The sequence below is a fragment of the Melitaea cinxia genome, chromosome 15 (assembly GCF_905220565.1).
Source record: "Melitaea cinxia chromosome 15, ilMelCinx1.1, whole genome shotgun sequence".
In the NCBI taxonomy this organism is placed as follows: Eukaryota; Metazoa; Arthropoda; class Insecta; order Lepidoptera; family Nymphalidae; genus Melitaea; species Melitaea cinxia.
Genome location: NC_059408.1, coordinates 11,786,759 through 11,799,894, shown reverse-complemented (window position 1 = coordinate 11,799,894; position 13,136 = coordinate 11,786,759). Strand labels below are relative to the sequence as shown.

Sequence of the window (13,136 nt, the reverse complement as noted above, 5' to 3'; positions counted from 1 at the left end):
GATTAGGACAAGATTGTTTTAGTAGATGAAGATAAAATAGACTGACAGTGGGAGGTAGAATAGGCCAGTAGGACCTGTTTCACCTCAATTAATAAACAAGAACTTTAAGAATAATATATCCGAATAGAAATATATCATAAATATTAACGTAGTTCTGTATTCAATAATTAAAAAGAATAATGCATTAAAAACTTTTTACTATTGCATACTGTCATCTGTTCAATAGCGTTATCCACAATTGGTGAAACAGGGCCTAAAGATAGTATAGGATAGTAAAAGATGTAAGGTGATTAACAATTATCATTTGGTTTGCTAATGTTGATGTATTTGTTTACAAACATTAAATCTCTTCTATCTCCTCTGCCTTTTTACCACCTTAAAAAATTATTTAGTCTTTTATTCTTCTCGTTTAAACTATTGTGATATTTTTATGTATGTTTACTATTTATTTGTACACATTTAGACTCAATGAGGTGATTCTAGTATTTATTCTCAAGGCTTCAATTTATGTTCAAATGTTTTTGATTTAAAAATAATCAATAATAATAATAATAATAATAATACTTTGTGTATGAAGAGAAATAAAAACATATTTTATACTTATTGGGTAATTTCGACATATTGCCCTCCGCTCTTGACGACCGCGCAGGTGTAATGGTGCGTGTGCCGTGTCGGCGGTGCCTAAGTACCGACGGTCGCGGATTCGATTTCCGCTCGGAGAGGATATTTGTGTTTATACAATTATTTATTTTCGGTTAGGTTGTTAGTCACTGTGGGTCTCCCCACCGTGCCTCGGAGAGTATGATCGTCGGTATCACAAACCGGGTTCGTAGGCAGTGTTACAGCTTGCGTTACTCACTGAAATTATTTTAATAACATAAAGAGATTACGGGTTCGATCCGCGTACATGACAAACATTTGCATTGATCATACATATGTTTGCCGTGGTCTGGGTGTTTGTGCAGTCCTTGTGGGTCTCCCCACCGTGCATCCAAGAGCACGTTAAGCTGTTGGTCCCGGTTGCTATCATGTACACCTGATGCGATCCTTACTCATAGTAGGGAATATATCCGCCAACCCACATTGGAGAAGCGTGGTGGATTAAGCTTTGATCCTTCTCCTACATGGGGAAAGAGGCATATGCTCAGCAGTGGGATATTACAGGCGTAAGCGTAAGCCCAAAAAGTATACTACTCTCTGTCTCTCTGACGCATGTTCTGATAATGTTTTTTATTCCAGTCCTATAGTTTTCTAGAATTTACCAGTTACAGGCAATTTAATGTTGTTCTCAATATCAATGAAATATTTCTTAATTTATTAGTTTTTGCGCTGTTGACTACGATGCTATCAATTTGAAATGGTTCAGATTTCTTAGGCTGAAGTTATATAGATACTTATACTACACATGGATGTTACTATTAATAATTACGTTTCAACCAAAAGAGAGAGTGAAGGTGACTATGAATACATTCGACACCGACCGTGGACTGCCACGTCATTGCCAATGGGTCGCTGTTTTATATTTGAACTTTATTCGTTTGGTTGAACTTTCTTTCGAGACTGCCAGGAAATACAAGGCAAATTTATGACGATAAATTTTGTGTTTTATTATTGTTAATTTTGGGAACTTTTGTTCTACGTGGACGCGCCAGTCCCATGGTCAAGAAACTTGTTGCCGGAAGAATACATATAACTACTAACTTCTTTGTGGACTCGAATCTTTCTCTTCGATACATTCGTAATTGTAACTTTTTGCGAATGATATGAATGGCTTGTCGATATAACTGACACATCTTAAGAATGCGTGCAATATGCTCTCAATAATCTTATAATTCATGTAAAAAAAAAATCCTTTTATACTTAATATTAAAACAGGTTACATTGTAATATTAGAAAGAAACTGAGGCCTAAGTAGGTGTATTATTTGGCTATCGTCAAACGCGTAAAGTTTAAATAAAGTATCGTTATTTTTTCTTAAATTTTTGTAATTTTCTTTTCGTGAGAACCTTCTACTAAGTATCTTATCGTATATACTTTAAAAAAAACCTAGCTAAATAAATCGGTCGACTGGACTCTCAAGTTTTGCACTTAACGACACATTTATCCATATACACTCAGCGGCACGGAATCTTGGCCAAACTCATAACATGCGATAACAAATTTTTAAGTGTGTCTAACTTTTTTCTTATTGTATAAGTGGGTAGAAATAATGTTTACGTTATTCCTAAGAGGATATTTAATTGAGTTGACGGGCATATTGGTTTGGATTCTGAAGTTTAGTTGAATCGTGTCATTTATCCGACGAACTCTACGTTTTGAATTGTGTTGTGGAATTTGCGAGTGTTAAGTTGTCGAAGTTCTTTGGTTTTATTGTGATAAATAAACATCTAAAGGCGCCTAAGAATCCATAAAAATGCCTTTGTCACCAAGTCAGATTGCACAAGCAGTGGCATTTCTCGAACAAGGGATAACCCATCGTGAAGTGGCTACTACCCTTAATGTACCGCGTTCTTCTATCCAATATGCACTAAAACGGTAGCAAGAGACTAGCCTCTGCACACGCAGACCAGGTAGTGGTGGTTTACGTTGGACGTCAGCTCATGACAACTGCTTTATTGTGTTAGAGATTTTAAGAAATCGCTTCCTTACTGCTGTCGAGATCCAGCAACGGCTTCAAATCTCCAGGAACGTAAATGTTAGTGAGCGTACGGTGAGAAGATGTATAGAGGAAGTTAATTTAAGGGCAAGAAGACTAGCCCGTGGCCCACAGCTTCTCCCACAGCATAGAGCACCTCGACTTTAATTTGCCCGCGAACATGCTAACGGTCTCATGAACAAAGGGCAAGGGTTTTCTTAACGGATGAGTGCAGGATCGCTTTAAATGCATCTGATGGTAGACAACGTGTGTGGAGAAGGAAAGGTGAACGATATCTGGCGATTAGTAGCACTCCAACAGTGAGTTTTGGTAGAGGCTCTATAATGGTATGAGGTGGCGTTAGTTCTGATGCATGTACAGAATTGGTCATCGTCAATAACGCTCTAACTGCAACACGATACGTCGAGGATATCCTTCAAGAACATGTTTTACCCTTTGGAGGGTTTATTGGATATTACCAATTCATTTTAATGCATGATAATGCACATCCTCACGTCGCTCAAATCGTAAATGAGTACCTTCAAGAGGTTGGTATTCAAAAATTGCAGTGGCCAGCTCGCAGCCCCGACTTAAATCCAATAGAGCATATTTGGGATAAGCTAAAAAAGACAATTAAAACAGCATCGAACCCACCACAAACTCTTAACCAGCTTCAAGATGCTGCATTGATTGCCTGGCGCGACTTGTCGCAAGTGGACATCAAAAATGTCATCCAAAGTATGCCAGACCGAATGCAGGCGGTCTTAAGGGCTAGAGAAGGAAACACGCGATATTAAAAAGCTCACCAAAGATCAAACAGTTCAAACAGTTTTTATTACTAGTGCTCAAAACTGCAGTGTTTAATTTTGTGTAAATGTGATTTTGCGCTTAAACTTCATTATAAACTAAAAAAAACATTATTTATGTTTAATTACGTATTAAAGACGTTAATTGGATGAACAACGATCAAAATTGGCTTAAATTTGCAGTGTAAACTGAAAAAAATTAAAGTTATCACAAATTTTATACTTGGCCAAGTTTCCGTGCCGGTGAGTGTATTTATATTTACATCGATTGGAGTATCGTTAATGATTTTAAAATTGATTGTTCTCGCCTTAAAGCGAAAATCATTGTATTTTACACTTTTTAAAATAGAATAATAGCCAAGAATGTGTTCTTGTTGCAATAAATGTAAAAATAATAAAATAAATTGGAAAGATTTAGTTATTTTGACTGTAAAATAACTAAAAGAAATAGTTTGTATTTAAATATTTATTTTATAATCTGTAGGTATATGTAGGTATACTATTTGTTGTTCTATTTTTGTTTTGTTATCACCTGAATGGTGTGGAAACATAAATAGATAGATTGTTTACGTCACACGTGGAATTATTATATTATTATTTTCTAATAGGATTTAGTATGACTTTCTTGTATGTTTTAAGAATTTACATTGGTTTAAGAACATATTTCGTGTGTGTGTTCGTTTCAGGATTAATTGATTTCATTAAAAAAAATGAATGTTTATTTTGGATACCTATTATGTTTATGAAATGAAACGAGAGCATGGCTGCCATATGAACGCCGAGTGAAACCATATGGGGTTTTTAAGAGTATATGTAATTTGGAATAGTTTTTGATAAAGAGTTTCATTAATTGTATCAAGATTTTCAACACCATTTGCGAAATATATCTTAACTGGTGTATTATGAAACTTTATAAATAAGTCTTTTATAAATTAAAAGTCCTCTTTAGGTAACATTGTTATTTATTTTACAGGAAATTTCTAACGATTGACAATAGATTCCAACATGGAAACCTTGTAAAAGAAATCTTAACGTTTACATAGTTCATGCTAACTCAACTTTTGATATGACTACGTTAATTCTTTATAAATATGACACTTTGTCTTGAATAGAAGCAGAAAAAGACTAAAAACTTAAACTTAACATTGGTTTTCCCTAGTCTAGGGGTTCGTAAAACTATTTTTAATTTTAATGGTTTAACTAGTAGCCAAAATAAATATATCTAAAAAACACATAAATAAAATAATGTCTAGCATTACTAGTATTTATTATTAAATTAATTATGTCTTACTGAAATGGGTCGGATCATAATAAGATCTGTGGTAAATAAATTCTTTGGCAATACAATCATGCACAAAGCTCTTAACTACACACAAGTTACAAAACGATATGATTTTTTTATCTCGTTCGTCAGTCTTCGCAGTTTGTAGAGTTCCAACTATGACCCATGAACTATATTTAATATCCAGATTCTAATAACAACTTTAACAGAAAAAAATTAATGTGCTACGTAGTAACATAATCACTGTTTCTATTACTAATTTACATATAATATATCTGTTTATTTAAATTCATATTGTCTTAGTAATAAGTAATACAAAAAAAGGTAACTAAGGAGAAATAAAATTGAAATGAAGTCATGCTAAGTAATTACAGTAATTTATTAACATTAATTTATTACAATACTCATAAAATCTTATCCTGCATCGATAATAACGATTTTCAAATCTAAAATCTAAAGACGGCTAAAAGTTTCTACTATGTAAAAATTTGAATGGTATATTATTATTTAACTTTTTCTTTTTCAACTTGCGCCGCCAATTTCGCCTCCTTCTTGGCCTTTTTCTTTTCTTCCTTTGCTAATAATTTTGCCTGCCGCTCTTCTTCTTTGGCAAGTAGCCTTGCTTGTCTTTCTTCTTCCTTAGCTTGTAACTTTGCTTCCTTTTTAGCTTCCTTCTCCGCTTTAAGTCTAAGTTTTTCTTCCTTCTTTCTTTCAGAATTTTCATTCTTTTTATTATCGTTACTTTCGTCTTTTTTATTTTTATCACCTTGTTTTATATTTTCGTCAGTATCTTTCTTTTTCTTTTCTTCTTTCTTTGGTTTCGCTTTGGGGTTATCTTTTTTCTTATCAGTCTCTTTACTGTGATCTCTTGATTTTGGTGGGTCGTCTTTGTTAGACGGCTTAAGAGGTCGGAAAAAGTGTTGCTTATTCTTTTGTGGAGACGTTTCTAACTGTGTAACAATTTTTTGGGCACATCTGTAGAGGAAAGGTATTGTGATTAGTTTAAGATTAAAATACGTTAATTACTTTTAAAAGTCAATTTTAAAATTGAGGTAGTATTTTTATCAACAATAATAGTAATAATAATAAACACCTTATTCTAGTTGAGGCAGACGCAGCAGCAGCACTCTCTCGGCGACCTTCACGAAATTCTCTTTGGAATTCTCGGATAGGTGGTAATCTGCCTGAAGGTTCTCCAGCAGGTCCGCCAGTATAGCTATGCATTTGATAATCTTGCAATCGAGCCTGTTAAAAAAATCACATTGTAATTATTGAAGCTGTTGTTAACAAAACGTATTTTATTACCATACTAGCTGTGTTCTCGACTTTGTCCGCGTGGAATAGTAACTTTACATGCTACTTACAACTTTTTTATTTATGAACTGATTGATATGAAACGAAAACTAAATGTTAAGCTAAGCTTGCCACAACATATAAGTAAAAACCACAACTAAATCCGATAAAACGTTTCTGAGATTAGCGTGTACGAACGCAAAGACAAACAAACAAAAATTTGATAATGTTTTGATGTGTTGTTTTGGGTGCTATTTGCGTTGATAAAGGTCCCCATAATAATTTTTCTCATATATCTTAACTTTACAGACAGCAACCCGTTACCTTTTTATTATAGGTACATGATGATTACAAAAACAATTAAGTGTCAATTGATGGATGACGACATTTGTTTACAAAAAAAAAAAAACCAGAGTGTGGGTCGGCTGAATCTGCATATGAAACGCAACGTTTGTGTATACTCGTACATGAATTCAATTTAAATACAGTTAACAAAATGAAAATAAATTTTCACCTTCATGCTATGGTGCTGCGATCGCCGCAAAGTGTTCGAGGCTGGCTGCCGAGGCCGTGGCGGTACCGAAGCAGCAGGGGCACGGGGCACAGCCCCGAGACACGCTCCTCCACATTTTGCACCGCCACATAGCTTTGTCGAACAACCGGTGTTGCTGACATTGCCACTGTTCGATGATACGGAAGACACTCCTGAAATTGAGATCATAGATAAATAGATGTTTTATAATCGCGCAAAATTATATATGTTACATTATCTTTATTTAAAAAGTGTTTTACTAAGAATGACTTTCATTTTGATGAGGTGATTACAAAATAATTCAATCACCATTATCTCGCTTAGTACAGACCTTTCTAAAAATATAGATTTAATCAATTTGTATGTTACGTAGGCTTTTAAGTATTTAACTAAACTTAAAATGTATTTTCTGAATTGGTAAGTTGATATTTTTGTAAATATTATGTGAGTTCGGAGATATTTCACCTGACAGAGAAGATTCGCCACTAGTAACGGAGTAGAGGGATGCAGAGGCGGGCACGGAACGCGCGCCCACCGAATACGAAGAAACGGACCCTGGTACACCCCATGACTTGCCACTGCCACTTGACACCTGAATGTGTTATATTTTTAAGCAATTTAAAACTTGTTGTAACATAAGGCATTTCCAATCATGTAACACTTCGAATAATGATTTTCTTCATTATTTATTTAAATCATTAAAGTTCGATCCTGAGTTAAAATCGTTCTTATTAGGTATAAAATTTTAAATCTTTGATTTCAAAATGTTTTATCATTTACTTTAACGGCTAAGAAAATTAAATTTTGAAATCAAAAATTCATAACGGAAAAACAATCTTGTCTGTAATATTTTTGATGGTAGTTATCCTACCTGCCAACTTTTACTGGTAACAAGACGGGGCGCCTGTCTCAATCGTAGGATCTTGGCTCGGCAAATAACACAGCGAAGTGGTAAAAGCCTTTGGCTCACAGCCATCTGGATGGTTTTCACGAAACATCGCCGACACACTACTCGGTGTCCGCAGGGCGACGTTTGCATCGTCGCCTTCGCGTTCACGCATATCACACACTGGAATTAATTATTTTAATCTTATAAAATTGTCAGCTTACACTAAACACTGATTGATAGTTAACAAAATACTTTTTGTTACTTTGAGTACTATTTTTAGTTGTAAGCTACAATTACGGATGAGAGTGGGCTGTTGTAGAGACCCCGTGTTTGCAAATATAACATAGCGTGGAATGCATTCCGGCCCACCGGACCGACGATCTACGAAAGAATAACGGCGGATGGAAGATGAGAATAGTGGACAACCGGGATGTTTAGCGCGAGCTTGGGGACTACTATAGGCTGAAGCGGGATACAAATGTGGTAAACCATATTTAGAATTGCGCGAAGGTCGATTGCAAATTTGTACGAAGTATATTGTCATGAATAAATCTATATCGGCTATCGTTCAGTGACAAAACGCTCTAGTTTATATCTGTTCGAAATAAACCATTTTTATTCTAAAAATATTAGTAGCAATAAATAATGTTAGGTTATCCTAGTATCGTATTTGGCAACAGTTTATATTTATGGTATGTTCTACTTTTACACGTGTTTTGATAAGTTGCCTATCCAGATAGTTTAAAAAAAAACGTACTTCTTCCTCGGGCGATGTTGCTAGTTCAGGTTCATTTTCTTCCAATTTGTTGAGCAATTTGTCCTGAAACAAGGAGATATTTGCTTAAACTACCATATTTTGTGGAAAAATTCATAGAAAAAATTACATAAAACTGATGTTTTATTTTTGAATACTTGATTCTCTTGAACAGTAAGCACATTTTTCAAGGTTTGCATATATGTAATATATATTTTACGAAAGATTTTAGAATTTACGGAATTTTTTAGACCTTGGCCTCCCAATCAAGTCGTCCCAATAGGAGACAATCAATTCAATAATATCTAGCTTAAAAATAAGTTTGTTGGTAAATATCAATACTGCTCAAGATTTTGTGTTGACCATAGTATTACATAATTGCCGCTTATCGAAAACTGTTAAATTTATATATGCAGACTAGCTGACCCCTGAGATAAATATTATACAATCAAATTATGTTGTTACTATAAAAAATTTCATTAGAATCGGTCAAGCCGTTTCGGAGGAGTTTAACTACAAACGACGCGACACGAGAATTTTATATATTGGATTTAAAAGAATTGTCCATTTTAATAACATATTTTTATAACCGTTTATATTGTATTAAATATAATATCAAGAAATTAAATAATAAAACCGATTTCAATTACACCGACAAGTAATACAACGTAAGTAGACTAATTATGTGGTGTCATGGGACACCAGGTAGGAACGAAGTTCCTTCGGATTTTGTTTATTAATTTTTAATTAAGTACATAAAAGTATTTAGGAAATTTAGTATTTAAGAAAATAACAAATACCGTAAAATAAAATAAATCAAACAAAATAATAATAATAATAATTCAAAATATTAAGTGAAATAAAAAAAAACACGGCTTTATTTATTTTTGTTGACTGTATAAAATTACATAAATAATTTCAAAAAAGTTTACTAGTAATATTTTAATTTTACAAACGTCATATTATACAGTTGTGTGACTGATATTACGTCACTTCCGTTATATATTTTTCTTACGGTTTTAGTTTCACATTTTTTTCAGTTCGCTCGCCCAACCAAATGTCAAGCCTGCCGTAAGGAACTTCGTTCCAATATATAATTTCTATACATATTAGTCTCCTAGACTAATTACGTACATATGTTATAACAAGAGTAATCATTTCCTAGAAGTCTCGCAATAAAAATCGTAATAATTATTTCATTACTTTGATTCTTATACATTTAATACTTTGTAGGATAATGTATACTTTATTTTTAGCATTAAAGTGTAAATCATTAAATTATACTGTACACAATACTAACTGTCATTTTGGTTATAAATATACCACTGTCTGAATATTTTTATGAAAGATTTGACTGAATGTACTCAGTATTTTAACGATTACAGCTCCTGACAATTTATTCCGTAATGCATATATAATTACAAAAGATCCTGTAATGGTGACTATTAAACTCTCAGAGCATTTAACATTTGCATGATAAATATGTACACGTTTTAAAGATGGTAAAACGCATCAGCCCAGAACGTTACGAATATTTTTTTTAATACTTATTTAAAAAATCTGTGTACTAAAATAATATTTCATCAATCTAAGCTGGTTCAATGTTACTAAATTGTACAAAAATGAACTGATCTTAACTTAGATCGAGCTTGTCTTTTAGAATGTCGGTAAAATTAGTCGTGAGTAGTTGAAATTATTCTCGACTAAGTCAGTAATAAGTTTAAATTGCTAAGCAATTTTGTTATTCTGCAATTCCGTTGTCGATACTTTCGAGTCGATTAGTTAGAGCTGCGTTACGTCCGAGTTCCACGGTTAATCTGCCAGTATCGGGAACTAAGTTAAATATTATAAAAACAATTGCATAACCCTAATACTGTGACAGAACGCTACACGTAAAGTAGAAACTTAGTTGGTAAACACGCTTTGAACGGACAATTGATTCAAATTAAATTAATTCAAACAACTCCGTGTGATGGAGCGTTTTACACGGTTAAAGCCATGAAGATAATAGAAAAAAAAAGCTATAAAATATTCCTTCATATATGACCTTATATTGTGTGATAAACGTGCTATGGGAGTATTCTATTACCGAGATATAATGCAGTGTTTATTGTAAAGACCGATCACTGAAAAAATGTATCGAGTGTGTATAGGATATGTGTTACGATACCTATAAGTGATAAATATTCGCAAAAATGTTTAATAGCTTAACTCATTGCCATGTGCAATCCTTTTTTATGGGTAAGCCCTATTTAATTATCCTACGCTTAAACATTTAGTAAATAATGTAGAATTTTCTATTAGAATTTACGTTTAAATTTGAAAATTTCGTGTCATTTTTTGTTCAGTTGCGTTAATTCTATTTTTTTGTTGGAGGGTCAAAGATATTTTAAATAGTTAACGGATTGAAGTAACGAGTCATATTTTAGGTTTTGCATTTTATGCTTAATATTTCGTTTGAGTTATCTTTACGACTGATACGTTTAAATGAGTGTATATACATTATTGGGTAAAAATATGATATGATTAAAAGAATAATGAAGTCAAACTTCACTATTTGTGATTCTATTTATTTAGTTTAAGTAAACTCTACTGTATCGACTGGTTTGCGATAGGTATAAAATATAGGGCGTCCTTTGTTTCAGAAAAATAAGTAGGGCTGATTAAAATCTACAAATTGTTGTGTTTGTGTCAAGGTTTTCTCAGAAATTGCCGAATTTATTTACAACAGATTACTGCTAATGCGTTAGTAAAATTAGTTTTTAAGAGTATTATTTTCAGTAAAAATAAGTTGTTTTAAACTGTAAGCAAAATATATATTTCTAAGCATGCAATGAATTTTAGAACACATGCAAATATTTGTTCTGTCAGTCTGTCCTTACGAAAACAAACTTTAATCTTAATAGTTTCATTGCAGTTTTAATTTAGAAATTGTTTAACATTGGATTTGATTAAAATTTCGCAAACAGATTATCGTACAAAAAATGTCTTGTTAACTTCTGATATTAAATTGAATTCCTAACGACTAAGCTATAATAGATTATTTAAAATAGGTATTCCTAGCTTTTATATGTTGGTAATAAAGACACTAAGAATAAATACTTTTACTATAAATAACAACAAAACGTCTACTATATATACTCATTAACTCGGATGATTTATTTTTAATTAGTATTATTTAGTGTATTTTATCGATCAAATTTTTATGGTCTTTGTTAATCAGTTTCTAATAAAAGGAATGAATTACAAATATAACAAATAAACTCGGTGAGACTTTATTATGCGTAATAAACCCACGTCTTATTTTTTAATCTTAGTTTAAGGTACATACGGTTACGATGTATTACATGTAAATCGAGGTCCATTACGTAAACAGTCTGAGAATTTTGCACAATAGGGAATATTAATAAAATTTAAATTTTTCTGATTTTTTTATTGCTTAATTATATATTATCGTCACATTATACAGATAAGTTTTTTTTATTTATCTATTATTTACGTTTGTGGGATCAGCTAGTATTATACACAATGTGAAATAATTGTGTTTGCTCGCAAACGAAAAAAAAAAAACGGACTTCAATTACATCGACGAGTAGTACAACGTAGATCGACGAAAAAATAGTCAAGTAACTGCGCGTTATCAAAGATTACTCAAAAAGTAGTTATCAGATCTCAATAAAATTTATATGTGACCACATGACAAACATCAGCTTTCGATTAAATTAAAAATTATTAAAATCAGTACACCCAGTAAAAAGTTATTGCGGATTTTCAAGAGTTTCCCTCGATTTATCTGGGATCCCATCATCAGATCCTGGTTTCCTTATCATGGTACCAAATTAGGGATATCCCCTTTCCAACAAAAAAAAAAAAAAAGAATTATCAAAATCGATACAACCAGTAAAAAGTTATTGCGGATTTTCAAGAATTTCCATCAATTTCTCCGGGATCCTATCATCAAATCCTGGTTTCCTTATCATGGTACTAAACATGGGATATCTCCTTTTCAACAAAAAAAGAATTATCAAAATCGGTACATCCAGTAGAAAGTTATGTGGTATAATACAACGTAGGTCGACGAAAAAAGCGTCAAGTAAAAACGCATTATTAGATATAGCTCGAAAAGTAGTTGTTAGATCTCAAATAAATTTAAATGGGACCAAATGGCACACACCACCTTTCGATTAAAAAAAAAAATTGTCGAAATCGCTCCACCCAGTCAAAAGTTCTGATGTAACATACATAAAGAAAAAAAAAAAAAAATTCAGTCGAATTGAGAACCTCCTCCTTTTTTGGAAGTCGGTTCAAAAAAAGAGCGAAATCCAAACGTATAAAACGCGCCACTATTGGTCGTAACGAAACCTGACGTCCACTGATGAGTCATTAGAATTGTTTAAATTTGTATTTGACTGGTCATTTGAAGTAAATGTAGATTTGTCATCAATCTCTCAACTCTCAAGAGAGTGATTGGCGTGTCTTTAATGACGCTCTTGATAACTACCAGGACCGGTTTTTTTTTGGCTTTACGCACTCACGGATGCATGGTTGGTAGATTCAAAAGTATGAACATAAAGAACAAAGACAAACATTTTTACATATTCGCTCCAAGTAGCAATTGAACCCGTGATCCGCGTTGATGAAACTATGGTTTTTAAAATAATGTAAAGCTAATTTAAAACAGAAATTAGGGATGTTACAAAATAATTTATTACCAGCAAACAAATATATATTTATTATTTATGACGCAAGGAAAGTAGTAGCAGGAAATAAACTATGGTAATATTCATCTACTTAGTATGCCACAGCCATGTTATGAGTATATAGTATGTATCCCTGTTGAAGGAAGGTCTCAGATATTCTTATTTTATTTAAAAGCTTTATGCAGTGTATGTATGTATTGTATGTATGTTTGTTTTTTCCTATCAATTCTCGCTTCAGTCCATTG

At 32.7% G+C, this 13,136-nt stretch overlaps 1 protein-coding gene across 1 annotated transcript in view; it reads right to left on the bottom strand.

Moving 5' to 3' along the window:
* Nucleotides 1-4,385: 4,385 nt before the first annotated feature.
* Nucleotides 4,386-13,136, bottom strand: part of LOC123660166 (mediator of RNA polymerase II transcription subunit 12) — a 59,862-nt gene continuing 51,111 nt past the window's right edge. The window contains exons 2-7 of the mRNA XM_045595268.1: nucleotides 8,195-8,257; nucleotides 7,420-7,617; nucleotides 7,014-7,140; nucleotides 6,531-6,721; nucleotides 5,817-5,968; nucleotides 4,386-5,698 (exon numbers count right to left, since the gene is read on the bottom strand). Coding sequence (XP_045451224.1) covers nucleotides 5,227-5,698; nucleotides 5,817-5,968; nucleotides 6,531-6,721; nucleotides 7,014-7,140; nucleotides 7,420-7,617; nucleotides 8,195-8,257 — 1,203 coding nt within the window. The 3' untranslated portion in view covers nucleotides 4,386-5,226. The remainder of the gene's footprint in view (nucleotides 5,699-5,816; nucleotides 5,969-6,530; nucleotides 6,722-7,013; nucleotides 7,141-7,419; nucleotides 7,618-8,194; nucleotides 8,258-13,136) is intronic.